This window comes from Paramisgurnus dabryanus, chromosome 10, assembly GCF_030506205.2.
Source record: "Paramisgurnus dabryanus chromosome 10, PD_genome_1.1, whole genome shotgun sequence".
Classification (NCBI taxonomy): domain Eukaryota; kingdom Metazoa; phylum Chordata; class Actinopteri; order Cypriniformes; family Cobitidae; genus Paramisgurnus; species Paramisgurnus dabryanus.
In genome coordinates, this window is record NC_133346.1 from 18,260,788 (window position 1) to 18,273,001 (window position 12,214).

Sequence of the window (12,214 nt, forward strand, 5' to 3'; positions counted from 1 at the left end):
TTTTTTTTTTTCTTTTACTGAGATTCTTGAGTACATGAAGAAGATCCAGAACCAATTACAGCGGCTGCCAATGAAAGGTTTTTCACACGGTGACTGGATAATCAGTCAGGTCTAAAGGGCACAGAAAAGAAATAGCAGAGGCCGTCCGAGTGCAGGGTAATCTGACAGCGAACGGCCGGGGTCACAACAACAGGTCTCTCTGCCAGACAAAACATTAAAGAGTCTGGGCAGCGTGCAGGTGGTCGTCTTTGAAACTTGCAAGGTATTATTTTAATAGTTTCTGCATGTACAAAAGTGTGTGAGAACAAAAAGGGTTAAGAGGAAGCTTGCAGAAGTGGTTTATGGTTGATTATTTAAAATATGCATATAGATTTACACATAAAATAATTTTACAGCTAATTTAAAAGAATGATGACCAGAGAAAGCGAAAACCAACAAAACAGAGAGAAATGTGGTTTGCATGCTGCATGGTGTGAAATCTTGCTTTTCACCACCGCTGTGAGTAATGTAGCATGTGCCATGACTGGGAGCAGATAATGATGGAGGCAGTGCTCCTTAAGCTCAACACAAACACACACACACACACACACACACAGAGAAAGATAGAGAGAGAGAGAGAGAGAGAGAGAGAGAGAGAGAGAGAGAGAGAGAGAGAGAGAGAGAGAGACTAATGTGTTCACGGTAACCTGTCAAGATTTCACAATCCACTTAATATCTAATAGCAAAGTTGGATCTGTGCGTGTCACAAATGGATCGAGTGCTGGATTTGCTGCTTAGATAAAGACAGAAATAGATTTGATCCCAAAGCCAACAATTTTCAGATGAAAAAAATTATGATAACAAGGAACCATGCATGGTTGTAGAAAAAGTCAAAAGTTCATTCAAAAGCTTTTAAATGAAAACTATCCAATAATCAAATTTAAGGTAATGCTTTCGTTTCTTGGAAGATTAAGTTTATCGTTTAGTTTTAGTTTTAAAGCATTTGTGAAGGTGCAGCACATCCTAGTGGATGTAAAGGAGCTCATTTATTTTATTTTTTTTCAAGTTAGTATCTGCACACCAATGCAAATCAATGTATTGTTGCTTTTAATCTCAATATAAATGTACATACAAGAAATACAACTCATGATTTGATAAAAGTAGCAAAAATGTACAAATTGTAGGCAAAAAAATATATATATTGAGTTAAAAACGATAAATGGAACAATGACATCTTATTATTTCTACTAATATAAAGACCATCTTTAATGTGTGTTGAATAAAAGAGTGAAAGATAATTACATATAGACATATTTGCAAACTCAGTGAATTGCCTTGTTGGCAACAGCGCCGAAGTCAAGCTGCACATTTTTCATATTGGCAGAAATGAAAAATTGTGACATTTCTGTCATGGTGCATTAAAGGGATAGTTCACCAAAAAATGAAAATTCTGTCGTCATTTACTCACTCTCATGTTGTTACAAACCTGTATACGTTTCTTTGTTCTGATGCCCACAAAAGAAGATATTTTGAGAAATGTTTGTAACCGATCATGGGCCCCATTGACTTTTATAGTAAGATAAAGAATACAAAACAAGTGAATGGGGCCCATGATTTTGATTGGTTTGGATTTAAAAATTCCTTAAAATATCTTCCTTTGTGTTCATCAGATAAAAAGTAAAAATACATGTATACAGGTTCGTAACAACATAAAAGCGAGTAAATGATGACAGAATTAAAATTTTGGGGAGAACTATCCCTTTAATAAATATTGCAATTTTGAACCCATACAAAAAATGCATATAAAATTGCATTTAGCATGCAAATGAATATTTTTCTTTTGAAAATATGTTGAAATGTTTAGTATAGTTGTATAAACACTTAAACTGTAAAGCTCAGTATTGTCAGTCTGACGGAAGTGATGTGATCTCCCCGTTACCTGCAGTAAATTCGGTTCATTACATACAAAAAAGACACCGATTTACATAATCAAACCAGTCTTAACATATTTAACATACAGACACTGTAGCTCTTTAAAGCTTTAAAATGAGCTCTTTAAGGATGATACATGAGCTCTAAACATTACACATTTTAAAACAAACAAGCCCACTAACCGACTAAATCAATTAAACTTCAACATACAAGATCATTTGAGAGTACTGTATGTGTAATAGAGATTACTTATCCAGAAAGGGTTAAAACCTCAAACTGATTGTCATTCATCATAAGGACCACATAGTGCACTACAAATCATTGATCTATATGCAGCGCATTTCTCCACATTGATCGTATTGTACTGTAAGTGTGAAAAATTTATAAGGATTGTGCCTTAGTGGTGCCTATAGAGGTAGGTACAAGTGGGATATGCGAAATTTGCCCATCAATTGAAAAGTCCATACAGGCATAAGTGCATCTCCAATATGCTTGACATGTTCACAATATAGTCCACAATATACTAATAATCTTCACTCGATGCCTCTTTTCGTGTAATAAAATATTTTTTACAGTCACTCCGAAGTAAATGAGCTTTTTAATTATAATGTGCACTTAAGGCCAAAATAGAAATTACAGAACCATTTAATGATACAGCAAAACACTGCTTTGAAATGGGTTTATACTATTTTATTTCAAATCATCAAAATGTAAAACTCGTTTTTTTTTATCAGCAAAAGCCGCTTGTAGAGAGCAATATCCTTTATTTATTCTCCCTTTGATTTGCGACTTCAGCTCGTAATGTAAGCTTTTTAGATGAGAGCTGTCTTTTACTGAGGTTCTGTCCAACCATCGGATAATTCGATTTCCATTAGTTGGGAAAAGGAAAGTGTAGACTTTGGTATTTTCTGCTTTATTGGAGATCAGGAGATGTTCAATTAACGGTGCAGTGCAGTGCAGTGTCCCACCTCAATCTGACCATCCAGATGTCTGCTGATGGGAAACCATGCTGTGTCCAATCTAACATCTCTGCTGGAAAAGATAACGCACAGGCAACCTATAAGCTGGAGAGAAAAGATGGAAACATGAAACTAAATACTGTAACGTTCTTGCAAGGTTTGGTTATCAGTGACAACTGCGTTTTGTAACAGCAGATCTGACTCTTAAGGCTGTAATAAGAATAGGAATCAAGAAAGTCCTCGTGAATGTTACTGTGGCAAACCAAAACAACAATATAAAGTAATGAGGAGGGTGAATGGTGCACCTATTGTCTGCATTCAGAAGAGAACGGTGTCGGGCTCTGGTTCTGGGAATGCTGTGGAGCTCTCCCGAATCTTCTGAGCGAGAACTGATTCTTGCTCGCGGCGAGAAGAGAGAATATTTGGAACTACAAAAGGTGAAGAGGGTTCCTTGAAACCAGCCGGAGGGGAGAGACCTTGGGTCAGAAAGACAGACAGAGATCAATGAAACCTGAAAGAGCAAAGCGACTTTAATCTGTACAATATTATTTCTTTGAGCATTTTAGAGAAAAAAACTCATATGTTCTGGAGGGTTGAGAGAACATAACATCATTTTTGTTAATAAATGTCTTTGTAACTTGACTGTCACAAGTCTTACAAAAATATTATAATACAGTGATGATATAATAAATTGTTTTATTTATTTATTTTATTTAGTACGTTTATTTGTCAGGGACAATGTACAAAGAATATTAATCTTTCGAAAAGATGTTTTGTACCAGAGTTAGCAAAAGCTTGAATATATATTACTTGAATATATACAGCGGGACTTCTATTAAACATGATTATCATTTACACTACCTTTCAAAACTTTGGAGATATATAAAATATTTAACATTTTTCACATTATAAAATAACAGCAAAGCATTAATCCTATTACATACCACAAATGAACATATATAAAAAAAAATTCTCTCTCAACCAGCTTAACAATGTATTCACTTACATGCAATAAAATATTATTTTATATGCATACAAATGCATACAATTTATAACAAGAAAACATCCTTATTTTATGTGGTTTGTACACTGCAAAAAAGACTTTGTTACTTAGTATTTTTGTCTTGTTTTCAGTAAAAATGTCTAAAAATACTTAAAATAAGATGTATTTTCTTGATGAGCAAAATGACCCAAGAAAATAAGTCTAGTTTTTAGACCATAAATATACAATTTAAGTGATTTTGTGAATAAAACAATGGGGTAAGCAAAAAAACACTTAATTCAAGAAAAATTCAAGAAAAATTTGCTTACCCCACTGGCAGATTTTTTTTGCTTGTTTTATGCACAAAATCACTTTTTTCGATATTTTTGGTCTTAAAACTAGACTTATTTTCTTGGGTCGTTTTGCTCATCAAGAAAATACATCTTAATTTAGGAATTTTTTGACATTTTTACTGAAAACAAGACAAAAATTTCTTTCTTAAAAATTTTTTATTGAAGTGTATAAATGTAATTTGTGCAAAAACTTACAGCGTACAAAATAAAAAGGAACTTCATGCCTAACCCCAATGTCACTGAGCCCAATGCATGTTGTACTAAAATGAATGACCAGTTAAAAAAAACAAGTACTCCAAAAGTAGGACATTTTTGCTGAGATATATCGAAGATGTTGTATATAACAAGATTAAGCACTGCCATTACTGTGAATAGGGGATGATGCAATGGTCAACATGGCCACTCTTGAGACAAAAGTCCCACCTTCCAGTTAAAAGAACCAATCATCAATCGATAAACAGTGATGATTTGTTTTTAGTGCACTTTGAGGTGAAGCAAACAAAAGTTGTGGTATAGTTCAAGTTCTAGGCAATGTCGGTCGTGGAGTGCCGATGTCCTTCTGAGTTTAGCTCCAACCCTGATAAATCCTTGCCTACCTGTAGTTTTCAGGTGACTCAGACCTTGATTAGCTATTTCAGGTGTGCTTGATTGGAGCTGGGGCTAAACTCTGCAGGACATCGGCACTCCAGGAACGACGTTGCCTACCCCTGGTATAGTTGATGTCATGACTGAAATAACTGCCTAGAGGCCGCCTTGTGGCATGATTGCCCTAAAGTAATATATACAGCAAGATTATTTTCTTACCTTTTTCTTTCAGGTCTAATTCGGGCCTGTAGTCATCCCTAATAGTGCTTTGCTTTCCTTGTTTAAAGAATTCTCTTTGTACAACTGCTTTGCTTAATGAAGCTTTAGGGTCCACAGAATGCATGCGGATATAGGCAGAGTCCCACTCATAGCTCTCATCCACAGAGTCTCTCCGAGATCTAAAGACAGACGACATAAGAAGCTTAGGATATAGTGATGCACATATTATGCCCATTTTAACAAGAAGTAATGTTAGTATCAGGTGTGCCTAAAATGCGTGTGAGGTTTTAGCTCAAAATACCCTACAGATCATTTGTTATAGCATGTCCAAAATGCACCGATTTGGGTGGGAGCAAAAACGTGCTATTTTGTGTCTGTACCTTTAAATGCAAATTGGCTACTGCTCCTCACTGTCTTACCAAAAAAGACAATAAGTGGTTTCAGTTAAATAAATCCTGTCCTATACAAGATTATTACCTTATCAAACTCTGCGACATGGATTGTTTGATACGATAAGCATTTAGACCAGGGGTAGGCAACGTTGTTCCTGGAGTGCCGGTGTCTTGCAGAGTTTAGCCCCAGCTCTAATCAAGCACACCTGAACTACTAATCAAGGTCTAAAGAGTCACCTAAAAACTACAAGTAGGTGAGCTTTTATAAGGGTTGGAGCTAAAATCTGCAGGACATTGCCACTCCAGGACCGACGCTGCTTACCCCTGATGTAGACTGTACCGGTACGCAGGTCGTAGCAGCAAACACATTGTGCATTGATAATGCTGAATTTCTAAAACTGTTTGAAAACTACCGTAGGCTATCTTTAGACGCAATAACGGTAAAACGTCCGTCTTTGAAGAGCCATGATCACAGAAATTACAATGATTGTTTCACAATGGCAATATTTCTTTTGGGAGGCAAAAATCATGCAGTGTATCCGGGGCTTAGGACAGATGGATGGAAAGTGACAAAGACCGTGACAATGGCAGGCTTACCTTTCTTGCAATTCAGGTTCTTGTAGGACTGCTTCATCCCGGTCACTGTCCTCTGTGGTCTCTGGTGAGCTGGTAAAAGGCGGGCTGAGAGAGAACTGCCTGACGTTAGGGGTATCCATGCTTCCTCTACCACTACTCTTACTACTCGCATAGCTCCTATAACTTCCATCCGTCTCTGAACTCTTTCTGTAGCTATTTATTTCTACATCCACATCCTCTCTCTCCTCATCTTGACTCTGACTCCGGCTCCCAGATGTTAGAGAGGGGCAATAAGACAGGGGCCAGCTAGAACCCTCCGGTGACAAAGCAGAATTTGTGCTACGTTCTGACACCTTAGCGTACTTAGAGTCTTTGGTAGAGCCACCAAGGGATTTAGAGGCCTGATGGCTGTGGTTTTGCAATTGACGCTCTGATCTCACAAGTGAATCTGTTTGTAAAATTAGACTACTTTTCGGTTGATCTGTCACAGACAAAGCTCTGCTTCCAAAGGAAGGCATTGTAGAACCTCGACCAAGCGTCAACGAGTCAACCCAGGCATCTGGAGGCAAAAACTGCTCCTTGTGTAGTCTTGAGTCTAAACTATGGGTGCTCCTATGCCGATTCAAATTGTTTGACCCCAGACTCTTTGTCTTCCGCATCAAAGTTCCTGAAAAATCCTTTGGAGGTAAAGTTCTGTTCAACCTTTCCAGGGTTCTTCTTGAACCCACATTCCCAGACTCTAACTTTTGCTCTTTTGATCTGACCTTTTCAAGCTCTGGTAAGCTAGGTCTGTCATAATCCAGAGTCTCATAACTGTGGGCAGGGTCTACCAAGGACCTTGAATATAAAGACACCTGGCTCTGATGTTCGGGTCCATCCACGCTCACTTCTGAATAATCATCACCTGGATTTATCTGTCGGGAGCTTCTAGCCATTCTCTGTTCCTGCTGATCATCCAATGTTGTATATATGTGCTGGTCAAAATATTGTTGACTTTCCCTTGAGTTCTTCTGACTATACCCTGCATAAGGTTTGGCCGTTTTCACAGACTCATCTATGACTCTACTGAAGTTTGTATCAACAGGCGTTCTGCTTCGCCTTTGGTCCCATGTATATGACTTTTGGCGTTCCCCTCTGTCAAGACTTTTGGATCTATGGAAGCTGGATCTCTGCATTGTATGATAACCGTGATTATGTCTATTTCTGTTATCCTTTTCATACAAGGTATGCAGGGGGACCAAGCTAGCAGAAGAAAGCCTGTGTCTTTCTTCCCATGGAATACAAGAGGCAGATCTTCCCTTCAAAATGCTAGTATTATCAGATAAAAAGCTATGTCTTGTGCCTGGGTAGATACCCAGAGGTGTCGAAGTTTCTCTGGTTTTATAAATCTCTCCGTACACATCCTGAATAGATTGATTCGGGTTAACAGTGTACCTGCGCAACTCTCTTTCAAGTTCCTCTCTCTCACGTGCCAAACTTAAACAGCGACTCAGGTTTCCTTGTTCTCTCTCGTGCTCCATCTGCAAAACCAGGGCACTGGCTGCAGAGTGGACTTTGACTTGTTTCAGGGATTGCTGACCAAACGTACTTTCTGAATTAGGGTAGAAAAAAGAGCTGCTTTCCGAGCATAGACTTGTTAGGTCTGGTGCACCCAAGAACTCTTGTTCCCGAATGGGCATGTAATGGCCATTCAACGACAGGTGTTTAGCCATAGCTCGTGTTCTGTTGGAAGAAGGAATATCCGATCCAAAAGGTGGAAGATCCACAGAAAGGACAAATGGTGGCTTTTTTCTGTCATCCCTGTAAGATCTTAAAGACTGGGATTTCTTGATTCCAACGCTCCTATTTCCTTCTGATGACCGATGAGAGTTTTGACCTAGGTTTCTCTTCATATGAGAACTGGCATCACTGACATCTTCCTCAACATTAAAGCGACCATCGGGCCCTCTGTGGATGAACTCCACAGAGCTCATAGCGGCAAGTGATGCCCGTTGGAGGTGGCTCTCGGGAAGTGAGTGGTGGGATGGAGGATTAGCTTGTGGCAGTTGTTGTTGTCGCTGGGCATGGAAATCATTGTGAGTAGACTTGTCAAGGGAGGAATGACCAGAAGAGGTGGAAGTGATGGACAGTGGACGAGCTGGTAGGAGCTTTTCCATAGTACTGTCAGGGCTGCCAGGGTCAAGTAGAGGAAAATGTTAAAATGGTTGAAATGAATGATGTGAATGAATTAAGTATTATGAAGTTGGGGTGGTGCACTTACTTCGTAGGTGGTTTCTTATTTTTGGCAGGAGGGAGATCTGAAACAAAGGAACGGATTTGGAATGAGGGTAATGATAAATGAAGGACTTGTAAGTGAGAGCCTCCTCTAAGGTGGATACATTTTTACAGACTGTAATAGTTGTTAGTGGTACATCAAAGTGTTGTTTCTTTACCCTGTTTGTTTTCTCTGTGCCTTTTGCCTCTTTTGTAAAAAACGAAGCAAACTATTGCCAGGGTCAGGAGAAGAACAATACAAAGGAGTGCCACACCACCCATGACACCTGCCAACAGCTCATTATGAAACCCTGGAGGGGGGGGGATAGGTGGATCTGTAGGGTCCAAAAGAATACGGGATAATGTTTGAAAGGTCGATCGAAGAGTTTTCTTTGAAAATTGACAAAAACTGCAAATCACAACAATTACTAAAAACTGATACAGTCAAATGCATGCCGCTGAAACACTGACCGTTTGAGACACTGACTGATGGACTGGGCATGCTTAGCTGATCTCCGTGTTGAGAGAGAAGCCTGAGTTCATACTTGCAGTCCTTTAGAGAGATGAAGTCAGTGAGAAGGAGAAAATGATAAAGTGAGAGTCAAAATATGTGAGGAGGGGTTGCATCCATCAAACTTTCAGAAATGGTAAGCTGATTGATTCATGTAAATTGAAAACCCCCAGATCACATACAACACTCACCTCACATAACCACGGAAGAAAGATCTGCCTCTCGTTTGGGCTAATGTCCTCTTTCAGATTATGCCATTCACCTCCTTCAAAACGTGATTGGACGACAAAACCATCATTGGTTGAAGACTGAGGCATTGACCACCACAGAACAATTCCTTCTGAACTCTGATTAACTGAAAGACTTGTAGGTGGTTCAAGCTTGGTCACGACAGAAGATGTTTCTGTAAGAGAAAAAAATATTTAAATGAACAGCTTGTTTTTATTCAATTACTCTCAGCAAGCTCACAGATGGTATAATATTAATTTAAGTCGGCATGACTTGGCCAACACAGAGGTTAAATATTTTCAAGACCCCATAAAATCTAAATTGCAGTTTAACAATGTAAATATGTAAATATTGAATTCCTGTTTTAATTGAAAGTATATTTATACATGAAAGAAAACTATGCAAGTCATTTCATAAAATTTTAAAGCTTCTAATGCACAGCTGATGCTTACCCAGAGTTTTGATGGTGGTGATGTCACTGTAAGGCCCACTGCCTGCTTTGTTTTGGGCTATGACACGAAACTGATACTCGGTAGCAGGAAGTAGATCAGTGACCAACATACTGTTGTCAGTAGACAGGACAGGAAAAAACATCCACTCCTGCCTTTCCTCTTTCTTTCCTGATGACATCTGCTTGTACCTAAACAGAAAAGTGTGTGAATCCCTTGCCGAGGACCATCATTCAAAACACAACATTTTTTCCCAGTGTCCAGTAAAGCTGTTTCTTATCAACAGAAAAGGTAGACACACACACAAAAAAAAAAGTAACAAGACACCAACCAGACAGTGAATTTCTGGTTAGATCCTCCGTCAAAGCCAGGCACCCAGGACACATTGGCCTCGTTAATTCCCGGGATCACAGACACTGAGGATACTGCATGGGGACTTGTACCTGTGATTCAGAAGCGAAGAGGAGGAAATGTGTGACATATGAAGTGTGACAAATGTGTGACACATGAGGCGTGACAGCAAGAAGACACGACATTAACTGAGATTAGGGCTACTCAATTTGGAAAAGCTCGGGGGCCGTAAAGCACCTCTCAAATCCCTTCAAGGTCCACTCTCCTAATTTTAATTACCAAAATCTTATTAAAAGTATGATTAACTTTATATTACCGTAATGGAGCGTAACATCATAATTACTTTTCCTGAAGAGATCAACCCAAAAATGTTAAACATGCCTAGATAAGACACATTTGAAGCTGTTGTAAAACAGCTAATATACGCACACATGAGTTAAAGTTTGTATGTGACCCATCTTGTAAAAACCAGCTAAAGATATTTTTGGTGATTTACTGTTTTCTACATAAAATCATCCTACATATTGTAAAAATCAAACATTAAAATTAAACTTTGATGCTCCCAATCTCGTAATCAGATTATGAGACTTTATCCTGGATTTTACAGGCAGGCTCACATAGCAACGTGGCAACATTAAAAAAGACATCTGTGAGCAGCTGGCTGCCACAATGACAATATTATGCAGGGCAGAAAGAGGTCTTTTAAACAAGTTTAGACTTACCCAGCACAAAGACTGTGGTTCTCACAGAGGCAGTAGCCACTCGATTACTGGAGCTGCACTCCCACTCCCCCTGGTGGTCTTTAATAAGAGGCTGAAGAATGAGTGAGCCATCTGCTTTTACACTAAACTGAGAACGACTGGATCCACCGACCTAGAAGAGCAGAGATTTAATGCAATTTAATTAGAAAAAATCCATTTTCATATGCAGGTAGATACATCTTAACAACATAAAGTAATTGTGATCTCTCTCATATCTGCCTAGAAAATCGCAACTTTTAATTTCCACCAATCTTAGTACACGATGCAACTACAAAAGAGTCAAGTAGAATAGAAAAATAGAAAAAATATCGCAACTCTTTGGTTATTTTTGACACGATGCTAATGGTCTAATCAGATTCAATGGATTATGCTAAGCTATGCTAAAAGTGGTACCGCCAGACCCAGAGATTAGCTGAATGGATTCCAAAACGATAAAAATCAAATGTTTAACTCTTTGGGAGCTGGAAAATTAGCATATTTTCAAAAAAAGTGGAGTGTCCCTTTAATGCCTGATTTAAAATCATTTTAGATCACCTTGAGACCCGGGAACAGGAGTATGTATGTGCAAATCAATAAATCAGAATAGAAACTTCATTCTGACAAGAAAATGAAAAGTAGAAGTTTGAAAGTGTGTGCAGTAGCAAAAAGTGAAGACATTCACCTTTCTCCATGTGACTTTTGGAGCTGGGTTACCATCCATCTGACAGGGAATAACAAGCATCTGGCCCGCGTCCTCCCTGTACTCCTTACGAGGTGAGACTTGAAATGATGGAGGATCCTGAAAAGTTTACATGTTTATCTAAATGCATTCCTATTGCTATACTCTATATAACTTTTGTGCAATTGCAATCTAAGCTGGTTCTCTACTACAACTTTTTAAGACACTTACCTCAAGCTTAACAGTGGTGGGCTCTGATTTGCCCATTGTCCCGATGCTGTTGAAGGGAGTACATGTGTATACACCTGCAGCATCATCATTGGCTGTTGCTATGACGATAGAGCCGTCCGATGTAAGTGTCCATCCAGGATACTGTAGAGAGGTCATACATTAATTCAAAGTGATTTTTAAAAAAGGTTTTCTTTTAGGACAGATGCAAGGTGGTTTGTAAAAAGTGGGCTGTAATGTGCACAGCAAGGTGTCATAGAATAAAAGCAACATGTCAAGCGCATGCAAGTATTGAAAGCACTTAAGTGACTTTATGAAAGGAGCCTTTTTTAGTAGTACGAAAAGGGAACAAAGTGATGGTTACACACCATGCCTAAATACAATGGCTTTCCATCCTTGGTCCAGTCAACATGTGTTAGTGGTGGTTCAGATCTGAATGGGCAGGATATGACGCCCTTCATGCCTGTGGCAAGGTAGGTCAGCTTGGGCATGTGCATCACCTGTGCTGGATCTGTAAAAATAGGACACAGATGGTCAATTTGCTTTTGACGCTGTAAGAAACATTTAGTTTAAAGTGGTGAAAATCATGCTTTTGTTGTTGTTGATATGTCGTTTTTAATATGCTTTAAGACAAACCATGTGCAAATTCATCATTCAACATCATTGTTGAGTATTTTCTGCATTAAATTTTAGTTTTCGAAAGACTCAAAACATCAGTTTCAAATCGCCTTGGTTTCGAATTTCCTAACAAACACGTAACCAATCACTTCATTACAATTGAACGAGTGGATCCGAGCC

General features: G+C 38.7%; 1 protein-coding gene across 1 annotated transcript in view; it reads right to left on the reverse strand.

Annotated features, from left to right (window-relative positions):
* Positions 1 to 1,134: 1,134 nt before the first annotated feature.
* The window catches only part of igsf9a (immunoglobulin superfamily, member 9a), a 29,967-nt gene continuing 18,887 nt past the window's right edge, over positions 1,135 to 12,214 (reverse strand). Inside the window, exons 9-22 of the mRNA XM_065290489.2 lie at positions 11,785 to 11,927; positions 11,420 to 11,560; positions 11,192 to 11,308; positions 10,492 to 10,642; positions 9,750 to 9,861; positions 9,422 to 9,609; positions 8,933 to 9,144; positions 8,702 to 8,783; positions 8,410 to 8,565; positions 8,238 to 8,274; positions 5,999 to 8,146; positions 5,010 to 5,188; positions 3,176 to 3,346; positions 1,135 to 2,975 (exon numbers count right to left, since the gene is read on the reverse strand). Coding sequence (XP_065146561.1) covers positions 3,189 to 3,346; positions 5,010 to 5,188; positions 5,999 to 8,146; positions 8,238 to 8,274; positions 8,410 to 8,565; positions 8,702 to 8,783; positions 8,933 to 9,144; positions 9,422 to 9,609; positions 9,750 to 9,861; positions 10,492 to 10,642; positions 11,192 to 11,308; positions 11,420 to 11,560; positions 11,785 to 11,927 — 3,824 coding nt within the window. The 3' untranslated portion in view covers positions 1,135 to 2,975; positions 3,176 to 3,188. The remainder of the gene's footprint in view (positions 2,976 to 3,175; positions 3,347 to 5,009; positions 5,189 to 5,998; positions 8,147 to 8,237; positions 8,275 to 8,409; positions 8,566 to 8,701; positions 8,784 to 8,932; positions 9,145 to 9,421; positions 9,610 to 9,749; positions 9,862 to 10,491; positions 10,643 to 11,191; positions 11,309 to 11,419; positions 11,561 to 11,784; positions 11,928 to 12,214) is intronic.